At 41.0% G+C, this 13,770-nt stretch overlaps 1 protein-coding gene across 1 annotated transcript in view; it reads left to right on the top strand.

Moving 5' to 3' along the window:
• Positions 1 to 13,770, top strand: part of grin2aa (glutamate receptor, ionotropic, N-methyl D-aspartate 2A, a) — a 124,079-nt gene that overhangs the window by 83,209 nt on the left and 27,100 nt on the right. Inside the window, exons 3-4 of the mRNA XM_035654997.1 lie at positions 863 to 1,291; positions 9,347 to 9,461. Of these exons, the coding sequence (XP_035510890.1) occupies positions 863 to 1,291; positions 9,347 to 9,461 (544 nt within the window). The remainder of the gene's footprint in view (positions 1 to 862; positions 1,292 to 9,346; positions 9,462 to 13,770) is intronic.

Raw genomic sequence — 13,770 nt, forward strand, 5'->3', positions numbered from 1 at the left:
GTGGGGGGGTGGGGGGGGTTGCGTGTGTTTGTGCATCCGTCTTTGTCCCTCACTCTGCCAGCTCTGGACCTGTACTCCTGATACCACAGCATGCTACCTGTTTGATGATATATTAATTTTACTACTAACATAACCGCCATTTCCTCTGTTTCTGCTGCTCTTTAGCCTTGCACACTGGGACCTGCTGAATCTTATCACACTGGACACAGTGAAAAAGAGCAGCCAGTCCCACTGGAAAAAAAGAGTCTCAACAAATGCATTATCATTTAAATAAGCACTTGTTACGTCTGACTCTGGTTACAGAATTAGATTTAAAATTTGCTTTGGAATTATACAGATGATCTGTTTTTCTTCACAGTTGCTTTGAGCAGTACAGCTTTATCACTTCATAGAGGAAAATCTCTAAAAACATCTGTCTTCAGCCTCATGGTTGTGCAGGAGCAATGCAATATTAATGAACCTACTTTTTGTCCAAAAGATGCGACAGAAGCTGCGTTCCATGTTGACAGCAGCACTATTTTCTGATAGCTGTTGTCACCAATTAGCACACTGACCACAGGCACTGCATTGGCCCTTTCACATTAACAGGCCAGTGTTTGTTCTCCTTGTCCTTTAGTTGTGTGGGCTGGAACCTGCTGAGCATCATTATACAGGACCAGCTTTAGCATTTGCATTCCATTTAGCCTTAATGTGTTTCCCTTGACAATAAGCACTTTACACCTATTAGCATTCACGTTGCACTTAACAATGATATTAATTATAATGGATGATTATAACTGCCCTTGCCAGCACCTGAGAAAAGTTAATAGTCTATTAGTTAAATATTAACATTTCACTCCTGTCCTCGTTATCCTTGCTTTAGTTTTGTGGGCTGGGACCTGCAGAATATCATCGTTCTGGACGCAGTAGAGGAAGACAGCCGGTCTCAGATCATGCTCAAGAAGGTCCAGTCCCCAGTGGTCCTGCTCTACTGCTCCAAGGATGAGGCAGTCTACGTCCTGGAGGAGGCTCGCTCTCTGGGCCTCACTGGGTTTGGATACATCTGGATTGTGCCGTCGCTCACCACTGGGAACCCGGAAATAACGCCTGACGAGTTTCCACCGGGAATGATTTCAGTGTCATACGACGACTGGGACTACCCGTTGGAGGCACGCGTTCGGGATGGTCTGGGGATCATAACGTCAGCAGCAGCAGCCATGTTGGAGGAGTATGGTGACATCCCTGAAGCCAAGACGTCCTGTTACGGCCAGATGGAGAAGACAAGCAAGCTGCCACCCAGTGCGCTACATAAGTAAGTGAAGAAGGAGTGCATGGATGTGTTTGTTTTGGCTTTGATGATGTTTAATGATCAGTAAGAAATACTAGCTAATAATAGCTGTGTGTATTTTAAAATCAAAAAAAGCAGAAATGCATTTTAAAAATTAAAACAATTCTAAAAGATTTAATGAGGTTTTGTGTACTTTTAAAACATGAAGAAAGTAGCAATGTTAATACACATAGAAGTGTGTATGTGTGCATTTGTTTGGTTTTTTTGTCTGAATGCACAATGCACAATCCACAGCTTGTTTTCACCCTTAGAGTAATTAGAGACATCTACCAAGTTTCCACCAAGTCTAAGTTAAGGATTGAGATTGAAGAAAGATGCAATTACTGGATAAAAGACCAAGGGATTGAAAGTAGAAGCTAAGACAATATAGGAAGTGTAGGAGTCAGAGAGAGAGGGAGAGAGAGGAATGAAAGAGTTGAATGAGAGTTGAGGAGGGTGTTTGTGATTTAGGCAGTGAAGAAACAGGGAAGGGAAGAAATTGGAGTAACAGCGGGAATCCGCTACAAATGAGTGCTCTCCAAAATTGAAGAGCTCCTTGATGAGTCCTTCTGTTCCTCTTCTCGTTTATTCCTCTATCTCTCATTCACTCTCTTCTGCTCTCCTTCTCATCATGCGCTTGCTCCCCAGCAGCCAGTGGGAGATGTTGCAGGTCTTGCCAGCTCTGTCTGGCTCTCCATCTGGCAGAGGAAGGAGCAATGCACACAACCTGTGTTTACATCCCAATATTGTTTTTTTTTTAAATAATGATGTAAAGTTACAAATATTGAGTCTACGTGACAAAATTTTATTCTAAAATGTACATTATTCTAAAAACAAAAATCAATGTTCAAATGAGAACAAGAACACATTACATTTAATAAAGCATTGGTAGTCAAAGGTCCAGTGCGTAGGAGCCAACTAGAGGTGTAGTTGAAGATTGCAACTCCCTGCTTCACCCTCCTCTTCCAAGTGCAAAGAAGAAAATACAGTGGCTGCGTAACACACCAAAAACGCAAACGGCGCTATCTAGAGCCACTGTTTGGTTTGTCCATTCTGGGCCACTGCTGAAACATGGAGGTTCAACATGGCAGCATCCGTAAAAGGCTCATTCTAAGGTAACATAATCATAACCATTTTTATTTTCAGGTGATTATACACTAATGAAAACATATGCATATTATATTCCTTTTCTTCCAATAGATCCTCCTAAATGTGACACACTGGACTTTTAACAGTGTGCTCATCATTTTCGCAAACACTGTACATCAATATAAAATTATTATTAGGTATGTGATACAGCATGTAATCATGTTACTATTCTTTAGTTCTCTTTGTCTTAGATGGCGGCTTGAAATATGGCTTAAATAACGGACATCAAAGTCCAATAACTTGTCCTATATAATCAGTTTTGAAAGGTATATTTTCCAATATGCTTTTCTGATGGTCAGGAGGCTTAGTCAGTGATTTTAACGTATTATCCTCTCAAGTGTTGCATAATGTTAACATCAGAGTGAAAAAAGAGGAGGAAAGAGAAAAACAATACAGAAAGAGTGAACAATGAAACAGGCACAGAGAGTGTTTTCTTGCTTTTGTGTAACAAGGGCATTTTTAGATCAGATCCCAGTTGTTTCCTCTGCTAAACTAATACAGTATTAGTTTAGGAAATCAAGACTGAAGTATAACATTTTCCTCTGTGGCCACCTTACAGCAGCTGCCTATAAACTGGCCTGGAACATTTTCATGTAACTGGTCAATAAATCAACCAGAAACTCTTTTGGCTTATGTGGCTATCTTATAGCCAAACAGTACTGAAGATGTTTCAGTCTGAGAAGTCCCTACACATTTCAGCCAATTGTCATTTGGGCTCTGCTGAAACCGAACCAAGTTCATTATGCAGTTAAGGGGGTCTGGGAGATTAGAGTGCTCACTGGGCTAAATCTGCCTGTTTAGAGAGCTTGAAATGTCAGCAGTCAATGAGGTAACAGAGGAGTTACTGGCATTGATCAGAAACATTTATGAGCCCCCATTCATAAAGTTTGGTCGTTTTGTGCAAAGAAACAGTGAAGTATAAGGGATTACACCTTTACTATCGTGTATAGGACTTTAAATACCAATTCCACACTAATATAGCTCTTGTTTTGTCAGGAAACACAGATACACCAAAGAGAATTACCAAACATCCAGGACCAGCTGACTTTGTTCCCAGCATGCTCTGCTGCCTCAGGTTGTTACCCAGGTGATGAGTGGCCACAGATGGCTTTGTTGTGGGTGAGAGAGCTCAGCCAATAGGGCTTCAGGGCCAGAACATGAGAAACATGATTGGTCAAGGCTAGGTCAGGGCGGTGGGCCAGTGTGGGTTGTTAGACCATCAACGGCTGTCATGGGAGGTAGGAGGACATGGCCAGCACACACAAGCATGCACAATCAGAGGCGGGCAGATGGGCTGTATGTACAAATGTACAGCATCAGTGTGATGTACTGCAGTATGTACAGTGGGTCACAGTATTTTATCCCAGTCTCTTCTTTAGTTCTTCAGTGGTTCCATTGCCTCGTCCTAAGCAAGATGTCAATAACAGCATTATCTTAAAAGTATCCGTCTGGTACTCAGTTTGAAGTTTGCGTGTTTCTTTGCTTGAACGCCTCTCGGACTATGATTTGTGACAACAATTTAAGTTACAGTGGATGCTGTGTCCGTCTTTATGTGAGCCAAAATAATAGAACAAAAACTTGTTTTAATGAGAATAATATTAATAGATAGTGCTGGAATCACGGAGAAGTTCTGGTGACAAGTGCTGTGCATTGTGGGCTTTCAGTAAAGTTTTACCTCGCCCACTTTGCCTGTGACAGCTGTTATGATAAATCCACTGTGACACATCCAAGATGAATATGTTTTGCAGAGTAATCGAAAAAAAAAAAAAAAACGGCAGACAAATGACCAACTAAGAGCGCTGGCCAGTGCAGCAATTAGACCAAGTGACAACTTGTGCTCCATTTAAAATGTGCTGTGTGTGTGTGTCTGTGCGTGTGCACTTGTGCGTGTGCATGTTAGAAACGAGAGAAATATCCCCCCCTGTAAGAGAATGTTCTGTCATGACAGATTTACAGCGTACAGCTCACCTTGCTGTGGTGAACAGTGTGCCTTAAAAGACTTTAGCACTTATTTATCAGTGTGTGTCTGTCTCTGAGTGTGTGTGTGTGTGTGTGTGTGTGTGTCTTTGAGTGTGTGTACGTGTGTGTGTGTGGAAAAGGTGTGGTGGTAGTAGTTTGTTCTGACAGGTAATTTCAGTCTCTAGCTATGAGGGTCAGAAAACACATGTACACCAAACACTCACACACACACACACACACACACACACACAACACACACCACACACACACACACATACTGAGTCCCCCCCATGTGAGCTGTGCAGAGACATGTGCACACACCACACGCTGCAATTTAGAACATAAGAGATGCATGGCATATCCTGACAAATTTCATATTAATTTATTGGATACAATCATGCAATTATCTCGCTAATTCAAATGTGTTCTATTAAAGAGAGAAAGTGAGAGGAAGATAAAGTTCTAAAAGCAAGAACACACTTCAGAAAGTGAGTTGGATGGACAGAGTGGCTAATACATCATGCATTCTGTGTACGTGTGGGTGTGAGTGAGAATATCCTCCATCATGAATATCAGTAAGTCATTTTACCCCTCAAATCGGTCTTGTCAGCTTCAGCATTAGCTTGCCTTGCAGGTAACAGTCTGTGTGAGAGAGGGACAAAATCTGTGAACAGCAGATGGTGTCTGTGTGTGTGAGTATGCAAAAGCTCTCATTTTAACATGAAAAGGTGATTGCAAAGGAAATGCAGACACCGCCTTTTTCAATCTGAAACAATGAGATAATTGTAGTTCAAGTTCCTGTTGTTTAGCCTGAAGTGGCCTGTGGGTAGTGGGTGAAGACTGTGGAAGCAGCAGTGCATTGTCCAGTAAACTGAGGGTGGAGCTTCCTCTTAACTGATGCTAATTACAGCCCTGACTGCCTAGTTATTTTCAACAGTATTGAGAAGTTGTCTGTATTATCTTTACTAAGCAGGGATAGCATATCACTGACAGTTTGGATGGTACATCTCAGAGATAAATGAACCATTAAGTTGCTTTTGGTTTGAATGCTCAGAGTGTGAAAAGACAGGGAGAAATGGGACTGCAGAGCAAGAAGATATAAATGAAGTTTAGTCACTGGCAATGTGAGCTACTGCAAATCCCATCGCACAAGAGGTTTATTAATTTTTCATCAGAGGGAAAGGTATCTAAGAAAGGTGCTGCAGTTTTGTGCAGGGATTCCTGAACTAAAAATTGATTTGCATATTGGAGAAAACCCATGATACATAAACGCAGCTCCAGTATAAAGGATCCCAAGCCAACATACACATAAATCCTATTTTGTGCAACAAAAGAAATCCTGCTTAGGTAGCTATGTGGACATGTGTTGCATTTAATGTTGCGACTGCAAGCTTGGAAAAAGACAAAATGTAATTTTTAGCATTAATCTTGTGCTGCCCAAACTCACACAGAAATGTAACTGCACAAATATAATGTTCACACACACACCAGGGACAGCAGGAGGGGCAGAGACACTGCTAAACTAGCATTTTACCTCACCTTACAGTCATCATTCATGCCACACTTAACACATGCCACCTGAGGCTGAGTGTGTTTTCAAGTGACTACCATCTTAAAAGACCTAAATCACCACTGATAGCAGCTCCCATCTTTTTTTCAGACTTCCCCCTCTTTGCCTCTCACAATGTGTGTGTGTGTGCTGTCGCAGTTCATAGATCATGAGTGTTGACAGTATACATCATTGCTTTGAACGGTGCTTGTCTTGACGAAGGATAAATGTCTCTATCTCTCTATCTTTAACACACACACGCACACACACACAGCATTATACAGTAACATCTTTGTGGAGACTCTTTTCCCCACAGTAAAGCCTCTTCAGATACAATGTAGAGTTCTTATCACAAAGTAAGACCTTTATAAACATGGGGAGAGCCAGAGATCTCAGAATGAGCCAGCACTTGAGATGTTATACCTTTTGTGTCAAGAACACTTGACAGGACAGGACACAGTACTGTTACCAGAAAAGACTGCTGTTGTGGAGGCTGTCTATGGAAGAAGATGCCCAATATATTTGGAAATGTCATTGTTTCTTCTAATTAACACTGTTAATCATTGCTCATGAGTTCAGGATTAAGAAAACAGTGCACAGAGTATTTGGGTTTGGGTTTGGCCCAGGCTGCTTTATTGCAGTCTATGTGTGTGCTCGTATTTGCCTGCTGCAGTAAATGTGTAGTGCTGGGTGCAGTGCCTCCCCTCCCATCCCAACCACTTTTTACTCCCAAATAAGAGGAAGGGGGGAAAAAATAACACCGAAGATATTTTTATCCTAACTCTGTCGAGGCTTAGTCCCCTTCCTCTCTTGTCATACTTCTCTTTCCGTCTCTCTCCCTCAATCTCTCTTATCTTTATACTCTCTCTTTTTTCGGGTGCTCCTTCTCCGCCGTCTTCCCACCTCTGCACCTTCTCCCCGTCCCCCCTAATGAATAGAGAGATTACTGATATAATGGAGGCAGGAAAGTGAGAGAAATTGGATCGCTTTACTATGATCTGAGTGCTACAGGGGAGAGGGAACATTAGGTGGAGAATTGTTGAGGTGGGCAAAGTAATTGTCATTGTTGTTTCTCTGTGTGTGCGTGTGTGTGTGTGTGTGTGTGTGTGTGTGTGTTGTGTGGTGTGTGTGTGTGTGCAGAGATGATCATACAGGTTTGTTTAGGGTCAGTTTACAGCATGTATACTAGAGCCTGTGTCCGTATCCTAGCAACGCGCTATCATCCACCTGTTCAATGGGCGTCTGCCCAAACATATTCGCAGACGCACACAATCTGCCTGTCTTGTCTGCATCCTGTTGTTTTTGTTGTATACTATAAGGATGCTTATATTTATTGTTTTGTTTTCACAGCCATTTAGTCTGTTTGGAAAAGCGAGAGATTAGATTGAATTGAAAAGACATAATCCTTCAAATCTTTCTCATAATTTGATCCAACTGAGATATTGCTCCAAACTTAGAGGCCCGTAGATTCACACTGTGTGCTTGAATTAAAGTTTAGCCTACAGAATGGTCATTGGCTCGGAATCACCCTGCACGAAATGAGAAATCAATTCCAAACAAAATACAAATATCAGAGTTCAAGGCAGAAGAATGAATTTGGGTTGTCTGAACATCCTCACTTCCTCCCTACCGGCTCTACCAGGGAATCATTGTGTTTACTGATTCACCTTACAAGATGCCCTACTCACATAGTCTTATGCTTCTAACATCCAGCACAAGTTCCGACATTGTTACATCAAAGTTACATCAGATCCTTTTGTATTAATGCTACAAATAACCTTTTCTTTGCCGACTTATGTCAAAAGAAATGAGAGCATAAGAGAAAGGGAAAATAATCCAAAAGAGCAACAGAGGAGAACAAATTGTAAAACAAACAGACGGAAAGAAGAGTAAAAGCCTCCACTGTGTGCATGTGTGAACGTCTCTTCCAGGTAGACGGTTGCAGAGCGCACAATTTGTTGTTGTCTAAAAGAGCAGTCTGTGCACTGGTATTGATTCCAGCACCTCTTCCTCAGCTGTAGTCGCACATAATTGGGTTCAGCACTGCACCCCGTGTCCAATGAAATGGCTTAATACTACTCACCTGGTTGCTTGCAGGCCAATCAGATTATTTTAATCACACAACCCACTCAATCCCCTTATCTCTGGCTGATTTTATCTGAGCATTGAGTGGCTTTGTGCGTGTGTGTGTGTGTGTGTGTGTGTAACCAGCTGCAATTTAAAGAGACATGTGAGTATGTTATAACACACACATTTTAAACAGACTTTTTCTCTATTATCTCTGTCACCATCCCTTTGAGTTGGTAATATAATTGGGCTAGACTGCTGCTGTGTGTTACATGCAAGTGTGGGAGTATGTATATATATAACAGCTCCAATGATATAAAACAGAAGAAATAAATATTCTATAAATCTTTAGTGAATCAGAAAAAAAAGAGAGGATTTGGTCTTTTTTTCCCAATTGAAGTCCCCTAAATAAATGTCTTTATTATACATTAGCAATTCAATGTGTCAAATGCTAAAAGCACAATTTGTGCCCTCACAATGGTTCCACCTTCACAAACTGTAGCATGTGCCTGCACAATATCCTACACAGCATGAAACACCTCACCTGCAGAGAACTCCGCTGTGGCTTTTTCAAAGACGCATCACGTGGCCACATGTTCCATTTAGAAACTTTGCCCTGTCTCACCGCCCCCAGAATGGAGTAGAGGGGGAAGAAAAGAGGAGCTGTCCCTCTCCCTTGTTGTACATGACCGCTGACAGAAGGAGTGAGGGAGACAGAGTGGGGAAGGACAGCCATGATTAATGTGGAGTCTATGTGGACCCAAGAATATCTTCCCACTGCCCTCCATCTTAGCTAATGTGACCTGCCATATGGGTCACTCATTACAGTCGTTGTGGAATGTCCGTGTGTGTCTGGTGAGTTTACGTATTGAACCTACTAACTATGGCTTCAGGTACAACCATTGTCGCTTCTTTCTGCAGTTTTATTTTTAAGACAACACTGTAATGCTGCAGTGACACTCACATGTCAAGGATTTGTGCCTTGCTTACATGTTATACCAGGCACAAACAGATATTTTTTTTTGTAGATTCTTTTTATCTCTCAGCATTGCATTTTGATTTTCAATACAAAAAAGCCTGTGTGAATATTTTAGAACAGTAAGAGTAGATAGTAATTTGACATTTTCTCATGCTAATGTGATTTAATTTCCCCTTTCCCTCTGTTTCTTCCCGCCACCATTCATTTATTTCCTTTCCTCATTCTCTGCTTTTTCCACCGCCCCCCCCTTCTTTGTCCTCACCTCTCTGTCTTCTTATCACCCTCTGCCCCACTCCTCCTCCTCCTCCCCCTCCTCCTATACTCCTCTCACTCTCAGGTACATGATGAATGTGACATGGGATGGCAGAGACTTGTCATTCACAGAAGACGGCTACCAGGAATACCCAAAGCTGGTGGTCATTGTTCTCAACAAGGAGAGAGAGTGGGAGAAGGTAGGATCTACATCTATGTGTATTTGTGCGCAGAAGTGTGCACATGTTCCCCCGTGTTGTTCAGGGTCACAGAGCTCATGTCCGCCATAATATTTTGTTGAATTTTTAAGGCTGATTCTTATATTTTCTTTGACTTTTTTTGACTGTTTTCAGGCAAAATCATTTAAATTAAAAGCAACTTAGCAATTCAATTGAATACGTATGCAAGAACGGCCCTGTGTGTTTATGCTACTTTTGTTTATTGTTTGTTTCTCTATGTTGCTTTTTAATGAACTATTATATTATTATTATTGTATATTACTGTTATTGTTTCTGCAATTTCTTTTTTTTCAAATCTTGCAGCATACACACAATACCAATATATCTGTGATAACACCGTATTGGCTGATGATACTGACCTATTATGTATTGGTCGAGCTCTAATACAAATATGTTTCCTTATATCTTTATCTGTTACTGACTGACACATTATTTTATTAACCAAAAGCTAGCTCATGCATTGCACACCTAAAAACTGTGGTTTGATAGGGATCTGGGTAATTAGCAGTGATACAGATGAAAGTGCACCACTTAAAGAATTTGAAATCAAATCCAAGGAAAAAATCCAAGTATAGGTCAATGGTACCACCCACAGTGTTTGATTGACAAGTGGCCTCTTATAATTGCAGTGCCAAACAAAACCAGCAATAAGTGCTTAAGACAGTATTGAAAATGCTACCCCCATGTCGCATCGTACAACACTTTGTTGATCAATGAGCTCATTTACCAACAAGCTTATGGATTTCTTGAACTGTGTAATGTGAGGAAGCGTCCATAAAAAATGGCCACTGTGAATGGCTAAGTATTCTCGCTGTTGTAATGGACTTCAAATGGCAGCCATGTATCTTTATACCTACATCTAGCTGCCTTCTGCAGGCTTAAATACTGTAGCTCATATTTAATGCCCCCAATAGCTCATAGTTCAGGCTTTGTGGGGCTGAGAGGAAATGTTTGAGAGAAGGCTGGAAAAAGAGAGAGGTGTGGCTAAAGGAAGGATTTGGATAAGGAAGAAAGGGAGATAGATCGTTATGTCTTTATGTTTTTTCATTCCTTTCCCTCTCTTTCATAACATCTTATGTGTTTCACATCTCTTTTCTTCATCTCTGCCCCATCTTCAACTTCTTTCCCTCTCTCTTTATTTCTCCTTCCTGCTTCCATCTCTCTATCCTTTCCTCCATTTTTTTCCCTTCGTCCCTTCTTCCCAGTCCAGATAATCTGTGCACTCTGTCTGTCTTTAGCTGTGATTGCTGTTGTGGTCTCTGATAGCACCTCAAACCACAGTTAATCAAAACCTGAGACCTCTGTTATTGAGGTGACAAGGGGTCACTGCTCTTGTATTTGTGTTTTTGTGTGTGTGTGTGTGTGTGCGCGTGTATGTTTACCCATCCACACTTTTTTTTTTTTTTAGATACTTGAGCTTCAACTAGTCTGGGTTTTATTCAGGTCACATCAGTGTGTGTGTGTGTTACAGTATTTCGGTTTAGTTTGCCGCAATCCGCACAGTCTCCACCCAATCTTTGAGACTGCCTTTTTCATATTTCATACTGACACACACCCACACACACATGCACACACATAAAAGACCCTTTGTTGGTGAGCTGAGGGGAGGTAGAGTGTGTTGTTATAAACAGAGAGCCTGTGAAATTGATCAGTACCACTTCACTGTGGTGCAGAGAAAGAGACTGAAGGCAGCGAGACACGTAGACCCAAAGTGGAAACATAATGGGAAGCGCTCTCTCTCTCTCTCCCCTTCCCTCTGGTGCAGCCGTCCCACCCATGCGCCAGAAATCAGCAACACACACACACACAGACTTCCATGATGATCAAGAGATAAAAATTCAGTAACTGCACTAAAATATGGATATGCACTAAAAATATAAAATGTGTCCCCTTGAGGCACAGGAGAAGAGCTATATGGAGCGATACCGAGACGAGCGAGCGATGGAGACAGATGGGCCAAGATAGTGAGAGCAAATGAGTACAAGAAAAAGAGACACAAAGAGATGGAGAGAGGAAGAGAGACATGGAATTAACTGAACCACCAGCATTTGCATGTTTTCTCTTTTTTCACCCACTACAGGTGTTTATCACTCAGGTTTTCAAAGTATCCACACCTGCTGTTCTCTGCAAAATACACACATGCACACACACACACACACACACAGAGAGTTGGTTAGATGGTAGATTTTGGAGTTTTGGGAAGACCTGCTTTTAAAATAGCTACACCTGTTGGATGTTTTATTTTTTTTAAGGATTATGTAATCGCCAGCGAATTACTGTTTTATTTAAAAGAAGCGCAGCTTGCAGTAAATCATGCGGGTATATTTGACTGCATCAGAAGGCTGGATCCTGGGTGGTGTGTGGGGGATTTATGCAAAATTTGGCTTTTATCTGTGAAAAATGTGTTGCAACGACTGAACAGATATAGTGGGAAGAAAGACTAACAATTTAGATGGATGCTGCCTTGCCAGGAGTGGTATACTTAAAGAACTTGCCATGCATGAATGCGTAGAAACAAAAATTGTTCATACTGTGATTCTATAGTTCTCCATATCACAAAACACTAATATGTTGTAATGATGCTGTGTCTAGGGAAAGTAATAGATTAATCTAGTTTTGGTCCAGTATTAGTAAACAGTTTACAGGAGCTTGCTTTACTTGAATGATAAAGGCTACACACACATTGTATTATGTGAATATGTAATGTGCCACTTGCAAAACAATAACATTTTGAGTATATTGTCGTGAAATAGCATGGGGTCATAGGGTTTTATTGTACCACCACTGCCATCATTGCAGTCGGCTTCTGATTCCTTCAGTGTTCATCTTTCAGGACAGTTCCACCGGGAGCCAAATTATCCGCAAATGTCTCCTATTCTCCGAAACAAACAGACCCTAAAACCAGTAAACACACTGAATAAAGCAGTTTCACTTTAAAATCTCCAATGCTCCAGCTGAGCTGCTGCTAACATTAGCTTAGCTTGTTTCTCTGATAACTTAAGACCGGGACGTCCAATGACTAAAATCCTTCATCCGGTTAAAATATATAGTTAAAATTGTTCAAGATCTAAAATGTGTATGTAAAAATATGGCTTAAAACTGGATAAAAAGAAACATCGATGACAGCTTGTGGCAGACAACCACAACGCTGACAGATGTGCAACAGGATATTAGGCCTTTAACAGGCAACCAGTGAAACGTACCGTTACCTGAATAAAATGGGTTTAAACATTGTTGTAAACATTTAGGATAATGTAAGTACACAACTCAATAAAATATATGATACAGGTCTAGTGTTTAAAATAAAAGTAAAAAATAAAATGCACTGACCATGGTGCTAGAGGAAGTCAAGAGATCGCCAAAGTCATTAAATTATTTGTGTGCACCAAATTTCAAGGAAATCTGTCCAGTAGTTGTCAGTGACATTTCTCTCCAAAAAAACACAAATTTGAACTTCGTGTTGGTTCCAAGGGAAAAGTCAGAGTATCCCCAAAGTCATCAGGATTTAGTGTGTGGTGACCATAAACTTCTGTACAAGGTTTGGTGCCAGTTCACAAGAAAAGAAAGAAGTTGCTGGTAGTGTTACAGCAAAAGTGATCCCCTGAGAGCCATGAATGTCCGTATAAAATGTCATGGTAATCCATCCTGTAGTTGTTCAGATATTTCATTCAGGACCGAAGTGGTGGTTCGACTGCACCTTCTCCTGAAAAACGTTCCTGAAAATAATAGAATCCATCCAACAGTAGACAAATTCATAAAAATGTAATCCATGGTGGTGACACACAAAATCAAATCAATCACATGACAGAACTTGTGATACATTTTCTGACTGTATTCCAAGTTACAGTATTAGTTCACTGGCTGAATGAGAAAAGTGTATTTACCGATCAGAACCAGGATGTTATGTTTTATTCCTGCTGAGTAGATGGAGTGTGTAAATTGCTTCAGGAACTGCTGCAGTGTTAGCAGCCAGTTCACAAAATAATTATTACAGACAGCATGGGATTTGTGCTTGGAGAATCACAATATGGAGAGCAGACACACAAGAGCGCATGTGCATACACACACATACACGCACACTCCCAAACCAACACGTAAACACACACATTTTTGATCCAGGCCTTACTATTCCCTGAATCTTAATAAAAGTGCTCCACTTTAAGGAAAGATGTCTAAATCTGTGGATGCAGTTTTTTCCCGCTCTTCTACTCTGTCATCCTCTTTCTCTCTGCCCTTGTTTTTCTCTCTCTCTTACACACACACACATACA

Source organism: Morone saxatilis, unplaced genomic scaffold (genome assembly GCF_004916995.1).
Source record: "Morone saxatilis isolate NCDOM2014 unplaced genomic scaffold, NCSU_SB_2.0 Contig14, whole genome shotgun sequence".
Classification (NCBI taxonomy): Eukaryota; Metazoa; Chordata; class Actinopteri; family Moronidae; genus Morone; species Morone saxatilis.